The sequence below is a fragment of the Trematomus bernacchii genome, unplaced genomic scaffold (genome assembly GCF_902827165.1).
Source record: "Trematomus bernacchii unplaced genomic scaffold, fTreBer1.1, whole genome shotgun sequence".
In the NCBI taxonomy this organism is placed as follows: domain Eukaryota; kingdom Metazoa; phylum Chordata; class Actinopteri; order Perciformes; family Nototheniidae; genus Trematomus; species Trematomus bernacchii.
In genome coordinates, this window is record NW_022987573.1 from 809,254 (window position 1) to 823,178 (window position 13,925).

The 13,925-nt window shown below is 40.8% G+C and overlaps 1 protein-coding gene across 1 annotated transcript in view; it reads left to right on the plus strand.

Moving 5' to 3' along the window:
* The window catches only part of b4galt5 (UDP-Gal:betaGlcNAc beta 1,4- galactosyltransferase, polypeptide 5), a 33,403-nt gene that overhangs the window by 15,850 nt on the left and 3,628 nt on the right, over window positions 1–13,925 (plus strand). The window contains exons 2-8 of the mRNA XM_034126409.1: window positions 9,745–9,864; window positions 10,128–10,241; window positions 10,808–10,935; window positions 12,239–12,355; window positions 12,543–12,730; window positions 12,818–12,940; window positions 13,441–13,542. Coding sequence (XP_033982300.1) covers window positions 9,745–9,864; window positions 10,128–10,241; window positions 10,808–10,935; window positions 12,239–12,355; window positions 12,543–12,730; window positions 12,818–12,940; window positions 13,441–13,542 — 892 coding nt within the window. The remainder of the gene's footprint in view (window positions 1–9,744; window positions 9,865–10,127; window positions 10,242–10,807; window positions 10,936–12,238; window positions 12,356–12,542; window positions 12,731–12,817; window positions 12,941–13,440; window positions 13,543–13,925) is intronic.

Genomic DNA, 13,925 nt, shown 5'->3' on the forward strand with positions numbered 1-13,925 from the left:
TAGCTAACAGACTAATTTCCACCACTCATGGACCACACCCACCTTTTCTCTTGAAAAACTGGGTGACATACTGTCGCCCTTTAGTCCCTCTCTCTTTTCTTTCTCTCCTTTCTTTTCTTTTTGAAAGCCTGACTTTGTTAGTCGTTGAGACATGGTACACACGTAAGTACTAGCATCCCTGCTCCTCACATGCTCTCACTCTCTGCTAGAAAGTGCCGTTTGGAGGCGGAGGCGGGACCAAACCATTACATGTAAATAGAAGGGGTTGTACAGAGGCTTTGGATAATTAACTTTTGGAAGAAAATAAGTTAAATGAATTGTAAGTTTAGTGAGTACATTATCAATATAACGTTCTATTAATGTTAATTATTGATGAATGATGAACTTAAACATTTTTTTCTTAATGTTCTAAAATTGTTTGGGCCCCCGTGGTGAGGGTGTTTGGGGTGGCCAGGATTCAGCCACCCCCCAGCTCTGCCACTGATCACCTAATCTTGTTTAAAAGTCCTGCATGTACAGTTTTAATACTTAACATTAGATTATTTTTCCAATTCCAGGGGATTTTTGAAAGAGAAACTCTGACCCCCAGTCATTTACATTTTTGAACTCAAGATTTGCTTTCAACGTAGCCCAGTTGTTAGATCCAGAGAGAACTGACAACTTCCTACAATACGAAACAGGAAGTGAATGATACATAGTCCTGCTGAACTGCTGTAGGCGTTTACAGTTTTAAAAATATTGATTGTACATGTGCTAAATCTGGAACTGTAACAGTTCACATTTATAAATGTTGGCAGTTCACAGGATGATGGTGTACTGCTGGAGATGACACCCTGATGACACCTCAGCCAATACCTCAGCCAATAAGATGTTCTGTTTTTTTTCAACCACTGTTGGTGCAAGATAAAGGCACTTTTCATACCCATAACTTCACACTCTTGTTAATATCTTCTTCTTTTTTACACACTGGCATTGCCTCCCTCAAATTCAGAATCCAACTGCCACAACATTCTTTCCTCCTTGATCTATATTCCCATCTATGCACTGACCGGACCAAAGCTATAGGACCTACGATATACTGGGATTTCCAACTGTCGTGAACGGTTCAAAGCTTAGCTGCATATTCTGTTAGCCACCAATAAAAGAATACAGGCCGCAGTAGAGAGAGAGAAGAAGATGAGGGGTTTGACAGTGTGCCAGGAAAAGAGTGTCCCTCTCCCACTATCCATCCCTCACTTTCCCTTCTTCAGATCTGTTTCCCAGTATGTGCTTGCAGCAGACTGAAAACAAGGGGTCCTGGCACCATTGTGTCGTTTATGTAATTCTCCTCGCCGCGTCTGGTCCTTGTGTTTCTCTGCCATGTAGTGGCTCGGCAGACACAGGGACTCAGGGGAGGGTCACACACACACACACACACACACACACACACATACATATATATATATATATATATATATATATATATATATATATATATATATATATATATATAAATAAATAAAACATACACACCAAAGCAGATGGATGGGCAGAGTGGCTAGTGCAAGACAAAAAATGAACTCAAACTAGACCCCATGCTGTCCCAGCTGGCATGGTATGTGATATGTTTTTCTAAAGAGGTTATCTTTTACCACACCTTTTCCATTACACATAGTTTCTTATTGCACCTCACATAATGATACATTACAACATATCTTCTACATGTATGTCATCAGTGCCACTCCTTCTGTATCTAGGTATTTAGGTGTATCAGTGGAAACAGTTCAACATTTCTTACTGTGACGTGCCCTGCTGCATTTATCAGCTCTGACAGCAGTGCTGGTTCCTCTCTATCTGGAGGTTAATCAATCGATTAGTGTCATTGATTAACCGGGGGAGTTCACAACAGCCCTAAAGCTGAGAGATTAAAAAAGAAAGAAATCTCTGTAAAAGTTTGACACTTACGAAATACTGTTAACCGTAAAAAGTGCGGGAAATGATATGAGTATTTAGGCCCTCTTCCTTTTTTTAAATACAGAAGCTGCTGTAACCATAGCACAGAATAAATAGGTGAAGTACAGTTTAGTATAATGCATGTTCACACACCTTACTGTGCTCAAGGTTGAATAGCAGAACCAATATAACAACCTACGTAGTACGTACATGTATCACTTCCGTCTTTAAAATATATGTTGTGGTTAATATTTAAAGTGAATGAATATTCTATCACGATCTACTACAGTAGCTTTGCCCGCATTCGTCTGACTATCTGAATGGCAGCTTTTACATAATACTTTGTTTTCCCAATAATAAAATGTGGAATAAAGGCTTTCTGATTTAATATTTTTTTTAAATGACTTCCATATATTAATGTCTTGATGAGGATATTTAAAGAATGTTCTTTACAGGCAGATGTTTAACCATAGATTTAGGAAAGAAACGCTGACAAGTGAATGAATAAAAGGAATTGACTGGCCGGGAGGAAGTGGGAAGCATAGGAGAGGGGAATGCAAGCATGCTCTCAGGATGCGGACAGGGTGCCAGAGACTGTAATAAGTGCTGACGTCATTTTTACTGCGGGAAATGAAGAGTACTCATCCCGTCAAAGAGACATCTGCTCTGAGAGTCTCGTCTTCCCTGCTTTTTTTTTGCTGTCATGGACTCTTGGTTTCTCTATCTCCTGTTACATGTCTGCCAATCTGTTCATGTCCTTTAGTCTGACGGGAAAATGCAGTTTTTGTAAAAAAATTTGAATTCCTTTGCGCATGACGAAGGTTCTGGTTAATGGAGCCATAATGGTTTTCCTGTCATTGTAGTTCTACACACAGAGTTATTTTCCGGAGCTTCGGGTGTGGTGTGAAAGGGGCTGTGGGTGTGCGTGTGTGTGTGTGTGTGTGTCTGCAGGGCAGCTGTAGGTTTGGAGGAAGCCTCATGATCCACTTATGACTGAGTGCCTTATGACCATAACTAGCACTGAACTAATGTTGTCCTTATTATCAGCCGCAGCTGCATGCTCATGTGAGTTTGCTTCCATGATTGAATAAACCAATTAACAGAGCAAAATTACATTTTTATTTGCTATATACTTACCCCAAACCTCCCTCTGCCTTTAGACAGAATGTCAGCACCAATACATCCATCCCCTGGCTTATGTTGGACTTTAACCTCCTCTTCTTTCTCCCTGTAGTGAGCTGAGTAATGAAATGAGAAATGAGAAACAAAGGTTGAAATGATTGCAAACTGAAGAAAATAATTCATCGCAATTTTATTAAGAAACGTAAAGAAAAACATTTGCTAACTGTTAGGTTGCAATCTTTTTGCATAAGGGTTGTTATTCTCTTCTGCATATCTTTATATATAAAATACCATTTGGTTTTTCTCCCCATAAATAACAAACATGTACAAAAAATATTCAATGACAAGAACATTTATGCAATAATCCTCAATAAGTGGGTTGTTGTCGTCCTATTCACTAACATAGAGGAAGAGTTGACATCTGCGACAACTGGCCATTTTGATCCTTCTCTTCTAAGAACTGTGGGCCCGAAGCAAGATTCAATTAATCCAATTGTTTTATTAACATGCATTTAAATTGTAAGAAAACAAAAGCGAGCTCTGTGTGACAGTATATGACCTTAGGGGCATGTTGCAGCACCTTTACCTCACACTGGTTTGTACTTTTTACCAAGAGGTTGCAGCAACTTTATCCGTCCTTTTATATGTCGCTTGAGGTGTTGACACTGAGGAAAACATTGCACATGACTGCTTACATAACCTTAGGTTACCCATGACGGGAATGGATGCTCGGGGAGGGGTCTGGGTAGGACTAGGGTTGCAAAGGAGCGGAACATTTCCGGTAAATTTCCGGAAAGTTTCCATGGTAAGTTAAGCTGGGGAATTTTGGAAATATTCGATGCAAAATTAAACAAAAAACATGACATTTTCTTTCTTTTTAAGTAGAACGGAACAAGTTTTAATTATTTTATTGAACAATTATTTGTTTCATTGAAGAACGAAAACAGGAGTGTTGAGTTAAATATTACTCATCCCCCCCAACCCCACTCATTAAAAAATGAAGAAAAATGCACCCCCCATCCAAAGATCCCCACAAAGTCCCATTCAAAATGTTAAATGAAAATAGCCCTTCTCCCTCCAAAAAGTCCCATTAAACATGCACATCTTCCTTCAAGCAATCCTCTGCATTTTTGCTAAACCCTTTCAGTCAACGGGCTCTTCCTGGGCCTCATCAACATCCAACTCTGAGTCTTCCTCTTCAGTGTCACTGTCCAGCCTTGTTGAGGATAGCTCTGGTTTGCCCGAATGCCAACCAGTTTTTCCACTCTCACATTTGTGAGCCTGTTGCGAACCTTTGTGTGGTCTCAATAGCCATGCAGTAAGCAGTGTGCTATGGCATGGATATTCAAGTGTACTTGAATGGCATCTGTTTGTTTTAGTCAAGATTATGCTAAAATATACTTTCCCCAACTATATTTAAGTTCCCTATGAAGACCCAACCTTCAATTTAGAAAATTCCCAGTTTATTCCCATAAATTCCCGTTTATTCCCATGGAAAGTTTCCATCTTTGAAAATTCCCGGAATTTTGCAACCCTAGGTAGGACATAGCCAGATATATAGGAAAGATAAATAACTACTGGGGAGACAAAAGACAGTGAGTGAGACCGACCACAGATAAATGAAAAAGGATGTGAAACAGTTTACCTTATGGCGCATTTCCACTACACGGTCGGCCTCGGCCACTGGCCGCGTTGGGCCTTAACAGGGCCGACTCACTTCATGCTGCGCTTCCATTACAGTTTAGGAACTGGGGTAGTTACTATAGTAACGCAGTGTAGGCGGAGCCGTGACGTCATCTTCATTGAGAACTCCAGAAACACAACACAGCCGTTAGCTGTTAGCACTCAGAGCTCACAGCTCCTTATATATGTTCAGAAACTCGACAAAAGTTAAACAAGTACAAACCACAGACTGCCTGTGTCATGGTGAATACAGTCGCTGCTTTATTTATGTCTGTATAGGCCGTTGTTGTGAGTGTGGACGGTCAAAGCATATACTGCGTTAGCTTAGCCAATCTCCATCTAGAAAAACACGCATTTTAAAAGGTTTTTCGCCTGCCGTCTGTCTGCAGACTTGACAAAGCATTAATTCATGGTTTTTACTAACCGGTATCAGTATGTTGTTACTTCGGCATCATTTTGAAACGTGTATTACAATTAAATCACGGTCAAATATGTCCATCTTGTTGTAGTTCTAGCCCTCTTGCCAGCGCTCCTCTCTCTAGTTTAGCATACTCAGCCCGACTCAGCCCTGTTTGTTGGCCCCGATAGAACCACAATTTTCTAGGGCCAGAAAAGAGGTGAAAAAGTGGCCCCGCGCCGTGCCGCGCCGGAACTAGGCCTAGTGGAAGCACAACCAAAAAAGGGGACGGCACGACACGGCACGCTTAAAGCGAGCTCCGCGCTGCAGTGGAACTGCGCCATTAGAGAGCAGTGTTTCTTCCATTAGAAAGTGTAAGATAAGATTAATTAAGTTTGTTTGAGGTAGTTCATTCTCTTCCATGTTAACACAAATTACACAACTAAGATTTACCAATGTCAGCAGCACAAAAGTTGCTTAAAAAATGCCCTCCAAACAGAAACTCAGAAATGTATAAAAAACAAAGCATTGTTTACAAGTTTACAGATGTGTAACAGCCTCAGTCTCACTGTGTTTGCCATGGCACAACATCAGAAGAATCTACTAAAAATAATTGGATTCACGCACAACACCAGCTGTACTTTAGTCATTATACTCATGTAGTAAAACTCTCTGCAAAGCAGGATAGTATTCACTGAGGTTTTGCTCAGTTTTGTAACAAAATACTTTCATAAGAAGTTGGCTTCTGATTGTGTTTGTTCAAAAATTCAAAGGAACTGACTCTTCTCGTAATTCACAACATATGTGTTCGTAGATTTAAATAGCATAAAATGAGTCACACAAAGAATAAGAGGAAGTATAAGTTGATCTTGAAGGGCTGTGTGGTTGTGAGTGTGTGCATTTGCATGTATTTGTGTTAGACAGAGAGGTTTTGAACTTGTTGGGGGTGGGCGGCAAGCAGGAAGTGAGTTTAGTTATCTCTGTGAGTCTGATTGACAAGAAGAAAACACATTGTGAGTTGTCTCTGTATTGCAACACTGGTTGTTTATAAGCAGAATGTGAAATCAAAGGAAGCATGGAAAAAACCCAGATTACAGACAGGATTCACTTCACCAGTTGTTTGTTTGTGCAGATGAGATTGACATTTAGAATAATTTTGAAACTCGTAGTTTAGTGGTTGTTGAGGAGAAATGAAAAAAATGTAAATATAATTTCCCTATATGGTAACACACGGCTTTGCCCAGTGTGTTTGTGCGTGTGTGTTGACTGAAAGGCTGTGTGTGTTTATTGATCTAACACAGCCTCAGGGTTTCTCGGCATCACTTACAAAGGATCAAAGGAGGCTAATAACACGCTTGTCCAATAATGGCTAGAAAAGAACATGCATGCTTTATGTGTTAAAGAAATCCCTGCATAAGTGTTTAAGAAATCCATATTCAATCAGAAATCTATTTTCTTAGCATCATGCCAATCCTATACATCCTCAGGTCAATCTACACAAATTGCGGTGGTTGTTCTCGTTAAATGTGAGGGATTTAGTGCTAATGCAATGAGTAATGGAATGTTTACTTAACAATTAGATATTGGATTGTGTAAATCCTTTTTGGTTCATTAAGACTGTTACATTCCCAATAGTGTCATTAATCCAGCTTTCACACAGGCATAAGACACATTCAGCATTCACTGAGATATCTGTGCCTATAGTGCCCTACTTCCTGGGTATATGTATGCATGTGGGTGTCAATGATACGCAGTGGTAGTGAAAATGACCCTTTCTGAGAGTGACAGCTTTAAACCCTGTAAGCTACGAGTGTATGGGTGTGTCACTGTGTGTGAGCATGCAGAAACCATTTCTGCTGCGAGGAGGAAAAAAAACCATCCTTTCAGCTCTTATCAGGGAGCAACCACAACGGGGCCGATCACCTCCCACTGCTGAGCTATCAATGTGGAGTTAATTGCCTTTCAGAGGCAAAGCTGGATGGGTTGTGGGGGATTGTGTGTGCATTTCCTTCCCTGCTTGTTTGTTAGCTTTTCTTTTTCCATCAACCCAAGTTACAATACATTATGGTGCAGTGACTGGAATTGTCCCCATCAGACTGCAATCCATCATTCAGATTATTTACTTAAACGATAGGAACAAACGAACTTGACAGCAACTGATACAAACCACATTACACAGAGACAGCATCACAGAGAGATGGAGAGGGGCGATAGAGGGAAGGACAGATAAGTGGAAAGAGGAACGGATAGAGACAGAGAAAGAGAAAGAGAGAGGTGGGCTGGGCTTGGCATGCGGACAGCGTGTTCTGTGAGAGCTATAGAGGACAAGGTCTTTCAAGGTCTCCTGTTATGCTTCATGGGTTATGGTGGGGGTGGGTGTATGGGGTCCTTCTGCTCTGCATATCATATAGTTGTGTATGTATGCATGCAATGCCCCTTGCCAGTGACACATCAGAAGGCTGTGTGTGTTCACATGCATTCCCTTGCTTACATATCAAGTGCTAATGGCCTTGTTTCATAGCCTACCTCGTTTGCTTCCTCTAAACTCCAGGTCTCTTCTACCTAATAGCATTTGTCACAGTATTAAGAATGCAGGTTTGGCGAGTGCAGAAGTGTACGCCCACTGCTTTGTGTACAGTAGATCAAGTGTTAACATCCTCCATCTCTGTGCTTAAATACTTTTGCTGACCTATGGAAGAACCAAACAACTCTTGTTTTTAAAGCCACAAATGTTCACGGTTGATATTTTACAGCTAAGATGAGCTGAGGCTCTGGTTTGCTTTTCTGTACAAGCTGAAGCAGTTCAGTGTATATATTTATATGTACAGTGCATGTGTTCAGATGTGTCCTTGTAAATATATGCATAGATAATATATCTCCATATGTCTGGTAGAAATGAGGAGGAGATGCCAACGTGTCAAAATATGTTGGTGCCTGCAGGACTGCATCACACTCAAGAAGCCTCTTAGCTTTTTTCCATCATATGGTGCCTCAGAGGGGCATCAGTAAGTGTGTTAGTGTGTGTATGCGTGTGTGCATGTATTACAGTGAGAGTGAACAGGATCAAGTCAGTGTCATATTTTCCTTTTTATTAATGTTATCCTTTGCTGATTTGCAGAAGTAAAACCAGAACATTGATTTCAGTTGCCGCTAGTCTCTAGTCCTGCAAGCCAGGCAGTTTGTATAAAACAAGATGAATGTGATGGAAACTGTAATACAATTACTAATGACAAATCACATTCCCTGGACTTCTAGCTCAGCAATATTACACATGCACACACCAGCACATACACAGACAGTTCAGCATCCACAGGAGGATGTGGATCATATTAGGATTACTTTAAGATAAATGCTGATTGGATTGATGGGAAGAAATGATGCAGTTGAATACAGATTCACTGAGGAAGGGGTCCATCCATTTTGCAGCATTGTGCTGGCATGCAAACCACTATTCCGCATGTTACTTCCTGAGTTTTGGACAAATAATCTGTTCCTGAGTCTTGGAGCAGATCAGGAACACAGCCATTTACTACATACCCTAATGCAAGTGCACATCCGTGACTTGAATGTGTATGACGTGGGCTCAGGTAACAGTTAGACCACATCCCCTCTATTTGTTCCAGTCTATTGCCCCTGTTTGGTTTAATTTAGGTCAACCTTCACAGAGCAGAAGTGGCACTAAGCTTCTCTGGTAAAGTTCACAACAGCATCTAGTGTATCATACAAATCTACTCAACAGTTTAAAAAAAGAGAGATTTCCCACATGATATGCAGCAATGATGGCGTGAGGTCTCTTGCTTCATTGAATGATGTTGCTAGTCCTCCTTGAGATGTACACCACGGCATCCTCTTAGGACAATTAGTCATTGTGGCGTTTTGCAGACACACAGAAATATCCAGAAACTTGGGGCTTCCTCTTTAGATGACTTATTAGCTGTCTGTTGCACTCCCACTCATTGTGTGCCCTCTTGTTAGACTAACAAATGCATCATAAAAAAATGACATTGCATGACTAACAGTGCAATAGATAATGAGTGCAGCATAATACGGCATTATAACAACATTGCAATTATTACAAAGAATGGCAGAAAGCAACCAACCATTTCAAATTCATTATCTCAAGTTTCCTCCTTTCTATATAAGTGGTGTCTTCCTCCCTTGTCCTCCCCCTTCAGCACAGATTAACACTCTAATATATGGCTCCTTTGGGATGAAAGCCCTTTGATGTGTGGCAGGGAAACCCCCTTCATTAAGTCACCATGGCACGTAATCAGTTTGGGCCAGATCAGGTGGAAGAGTATGCTAACACTTAACTTTCATGTGTTACATATTTATCTTCCTCTAACATGCTCTATTTTGTTTCCTAAAAAGGAGCTGGAATGAAATTAAGAAGTTGTTGGTCATGAGTTCAACGATTTGTCTGAATTTCTGCTGAATTATCTTGGTTATTATAACTGATGATGTATTTCTGAGCTGTGTTCCCTCCATGCTTTCATTTGTATTTCTAAAATCTTCCCAAGTGTGTTGTTTAAAAACAATATTGGGACCATAACAATGTGTCGAAGACTACATTAACTTAACTTTCTGTCCTTTGTCCTGTGTTTCCGCAGTGAATGAGTATGTGTTCATGGTCCAAGCCAGAGGGATCCAGATCAGAGAGAACGTGAAGAACATCGGGGCTCAGGTTCTAGAGCAGGTGGTGAGAGGGGCTTACAGCAACAATGGCACAGGTACAAATATACACAAATTCATACACTGGTAATTAATATGCTTGCTATTTATTTATGATATGTATGCTTAAATAAAGAGGGGAAAGAAAAGTAGCTGTTCTAGCCTTACTTTTAATCGTGTATATAGCTTATGCAAAACAATGTAAGAAAGCATTCAAACAAAAAGGATAGACCACCCAGTTAGACAACTGCTGATAAAGACTTGATTTATACGCTTCTGATTGTGATTTGTGATTGTGTCTATTGTATGTGTGTGACTCCAGATTATGTCTATGACTTCAACATCAGTGAGAGTGACGGTCCTCCCCCCACATACCTCCCAGAGGGCTTCACCTACCTCCCTTCTCAGGTTTGCCCTGAGAGGCTGTCCTCCATGAGTAAGTTCACTGTAAATTATATGATGGAATGTTTTCATTTGGCTGGTTATGTATGGTACCAAATAGGAAAAAATGTCAGTCATTATCCTAGGTTGACCTTTTCGTAAAAAAAGCTGTATTCTTGGCCAAAATATTCCCTTAAGTGAACTTTACTGTGCTGCCATGAATATGTGTTCTAAAAATAAGTAGTGAATTGGTTGAGAGACCTCGCATTTTGTTTCAGCTTTGAGAGTCGATGCGTGCAAATATCTTGTAATGGCACAGAATAGCTTCACTCGATAATTCAATCTGCCAGATTGCTCAACTGTGAATGCCTTTGACAAGTCTTGTCCCCTTCCCTCTAGTCTTGTTCCTTTCACTCTCCATCTTTTAACTTGTTTCCATTGTCTTTAACATTTCCCTTATCTTATCCTCTTCCTCATTCCATCTGTACTAGTTCATCCTGTTCACATTCACACCATGGATTTCACTTTGTCTATTCCTCACCATTATTGTTTTCTCCGACTCATAAAATGTGCCTCTCTTTTTCTCTCTCTCTCTCCCCCCCCCCCCCCCCCCTCACACAGAGGGCAGGCTAGAGGTGAATATGAGTGAAGTGTCTTTGGAGGATGTGGAGAGGCTCTTGCTGCAGGGAGAGCCTCAGATGGCCTCAGGAGGCTACTGGAAGCCCAAAGACTGTGTACCTCGCTGGAAGGTAAGTGTGGATGTGATACAGGATCTGATAACAGAAAAGCACTGTTGTATACACACACGGGGGGAGAGGGGAGCACACTGCAGATTCCCTCATACAGGGCATGATGGGTCATGACTTGATTTAGTATGACAAACCAATCCAACATCTAACGTCAGGATAAAGGGTTTATCTATCTGATATTTAAACGTCACCTATTATGCAAAATCCACTTTTTCATGTCTTTTATACATCAACATGTGTCCCCTCTGTGTTTCAGGAAAAAAGATTCGCTCTCTTCTGATCCATTTATATAAAAACCTGCCTGAACAGATTTTGGACACTTTATGATGTCATAATGATATCACCTGAATCTCCTCCTAGAGCACCATTGTGTTCTTTTTAACCAAATATCTCTCAGAGGGTCGTGGGGAGTGGCTCCTTATTTTCATCTAAAGTAACAGACAGAGAATCGGCACTTTTGAAACAGAGGGGATTATGGGATGCTACAATGCACGATCTGTTTGGTATTTCATCCAAACACCTCAGAGACATGTTTAGTATATATCTGAGACCTATAATATATTGATGAAAATCAGTATAATAGGGGAGCTTTAAATACAATAATACACATATTGACTGAAATACCCACTAAGTAAGAACAAGAAGCAGGCAAAATGAATCCAACCATTTCTATGTGCTTTGCAGTACTGTTTCATTCTTGCACCCTACTATGTGCTCTTTCTCTGCCCAACAGAGCAAGCTTTCCTGCCATCTGTGTGTCTGTCTCACATTCACTTGCCCTGAGGGGCTGTGACTGACCCTCTTTCTCTCTCTATCGCTCTCTCTCTCCGTCCCTCTCTTTTATTAGCCAGCAATCTCTCCTTAGTTCCTCTCTTAGCCACTCATTGTTTTCCATTTCCCTTGTATTGTGTTGCTTCCTGTGACAGTTTGATTTTTAGTGAACTTCAAAAGAAACTTAAATACAGGAACTGTCACAGCTAGGAAGTAAACATCATGCAACATGAAAACAATTTTTTTCGGTCACACAGCTCCTTAGTGCTTCTCTGCTTGATGCATGCCAGCTCTCACTGTGGAAATGAGAGTATTCATGGCAAATGGTGGTTTTTGGTGCTGTCTTTGCCCTTACCAATTATAGCTCTCAAAAACATGTTGTGCCATAGTTAACTATGTTGAGCAGACCAGGCAGCGTACTATCTCCGTGTCCCAATACATTTATAAACATCTTTGTGTTTTTTTAACATGTCTTAAAAATTTCATTTCATCCTGTATATATTGTATTATAATCCATTTTTGTGTCCCTTAGGTGGCCATCCTAGTCCCATTCAGGAACCGACATGAACACTTACCCATTCTTCTGCGACACCTGGTGCCAGTGCTGAAAAAACAGAGACTCCAGTTTGCCTTTTATTTCATAGAACAGGTATGCACACACCTATTCACAGTCATTGGCAGGGATTGACAGATTCTCCTGTGTAAACTAAGTCCAAATAACTGCACTCAGGTGGTGAAATGTTTGTGATTTACACTAGATAGAGGGTTGAAATGGTTACATTTAACAATCTTTTGCACACCAGCCTACAAAAGTAGTGTCTCTTTTTGTTCTTTAGGAGGGCACAGAGCCATTTAACCGAGCCATGTTGTTCAACGTGGGCTACAAAGAGGCCATGAAGGACCTGGACTGGGACTGTCTTGTCTTCCACGATGTGGACCACCTCATGGAGAATGACAGAAACTACTATGGGTGCACAGACATGCCCCGACACTTTGCTGTCAAACTTGACAAGTACTCCTACATGTGAGTCCTGAGTCAGTCTCCATGGGCATATACAGTAAATGTCTTCTTTCCTTATTCTGAGTTAATTGAGTGTAATTTCCCTCTTAGGCTTCCGTATAATGAATTCTATGGTGGTGTCAGTGGCCTGACGGTGGAGCAGTTCAAAAAGATTAATGGATTTCCTAATGCATTCTGGGGCTGGGGAGGAGAGGACGATGACCTCTGGAACAGGTAAGGGGAACACACACGCATGCACAAACACACACACGGCTGCAGCATGAGCTTTTCAGTACACACACACACAGCTGCAGCTAGGGCTTTCAGTATCATTGACTTTAGGTATGATCAAGCTATGGGATGGTCAGTTTGCATACAACAGGCTTTTGTAATCGTTTTTTTTTTTTTTCCTTTCATTTGCCTTTGCAATTTGGCGTTGTTGATCCTCCCCCCCCACCCACACAGCTCACAGGCAGCTGTACACACTTAAGCCTCTCTGTATACACTGAAACAATTCTGATTGTTTCAGTATGTAATGATCCCTTTTGTGAGAATGTTGTATAACCTTTTCCTCTTGTATTGTTTACATACCTATATCATGTTACTCGTACTGTTAATAAGATAGTATGACAATTCTTTCTGTGGTAATATGACGATAAAGGCCATAACTGCACTGCTTGTTCTGCCCGGCTGTGTACACTTTGGATAAATGATCCTTAAATATGTTTGTTTAGGGTGCGGTTTGCCAACTACTCAGTAAGTAGACCGCATGGAGACCAGGGACGCTATAAGTCAATTCCACATCACCATCGTGGAGAAGTCCAGTTTCTAGGAAGGTGAGTGTTTACACGCACGCACACACACGCACGCACACACACACACACAAAAACACACACACACCCACACACACTTTGGTTAAAAGGGGAGGGTGATCATTTGAATAAGGCTTAGGCTCATGTGGTGTAAGCCAGTCACATGAAAGTCCAGAGCGCTGACTTTAAGATAATTCTAACTCTTTTAAAGACTTTGCATGTGATTTGCTTGTATGCTTCAGGGCTGGAATTCCAATCAGGCTCTTTCTATTCACCTCCTGAGTAACTTCAAATAGGCCGAAGAATAAATGTTTCTTTCATTTGTTAATAAGATATTTAGTAGATACTCCAAATATTTTCTCCAAAATAAATGTGCCTATGTTAATCTTATACGACTCTAATGGAGT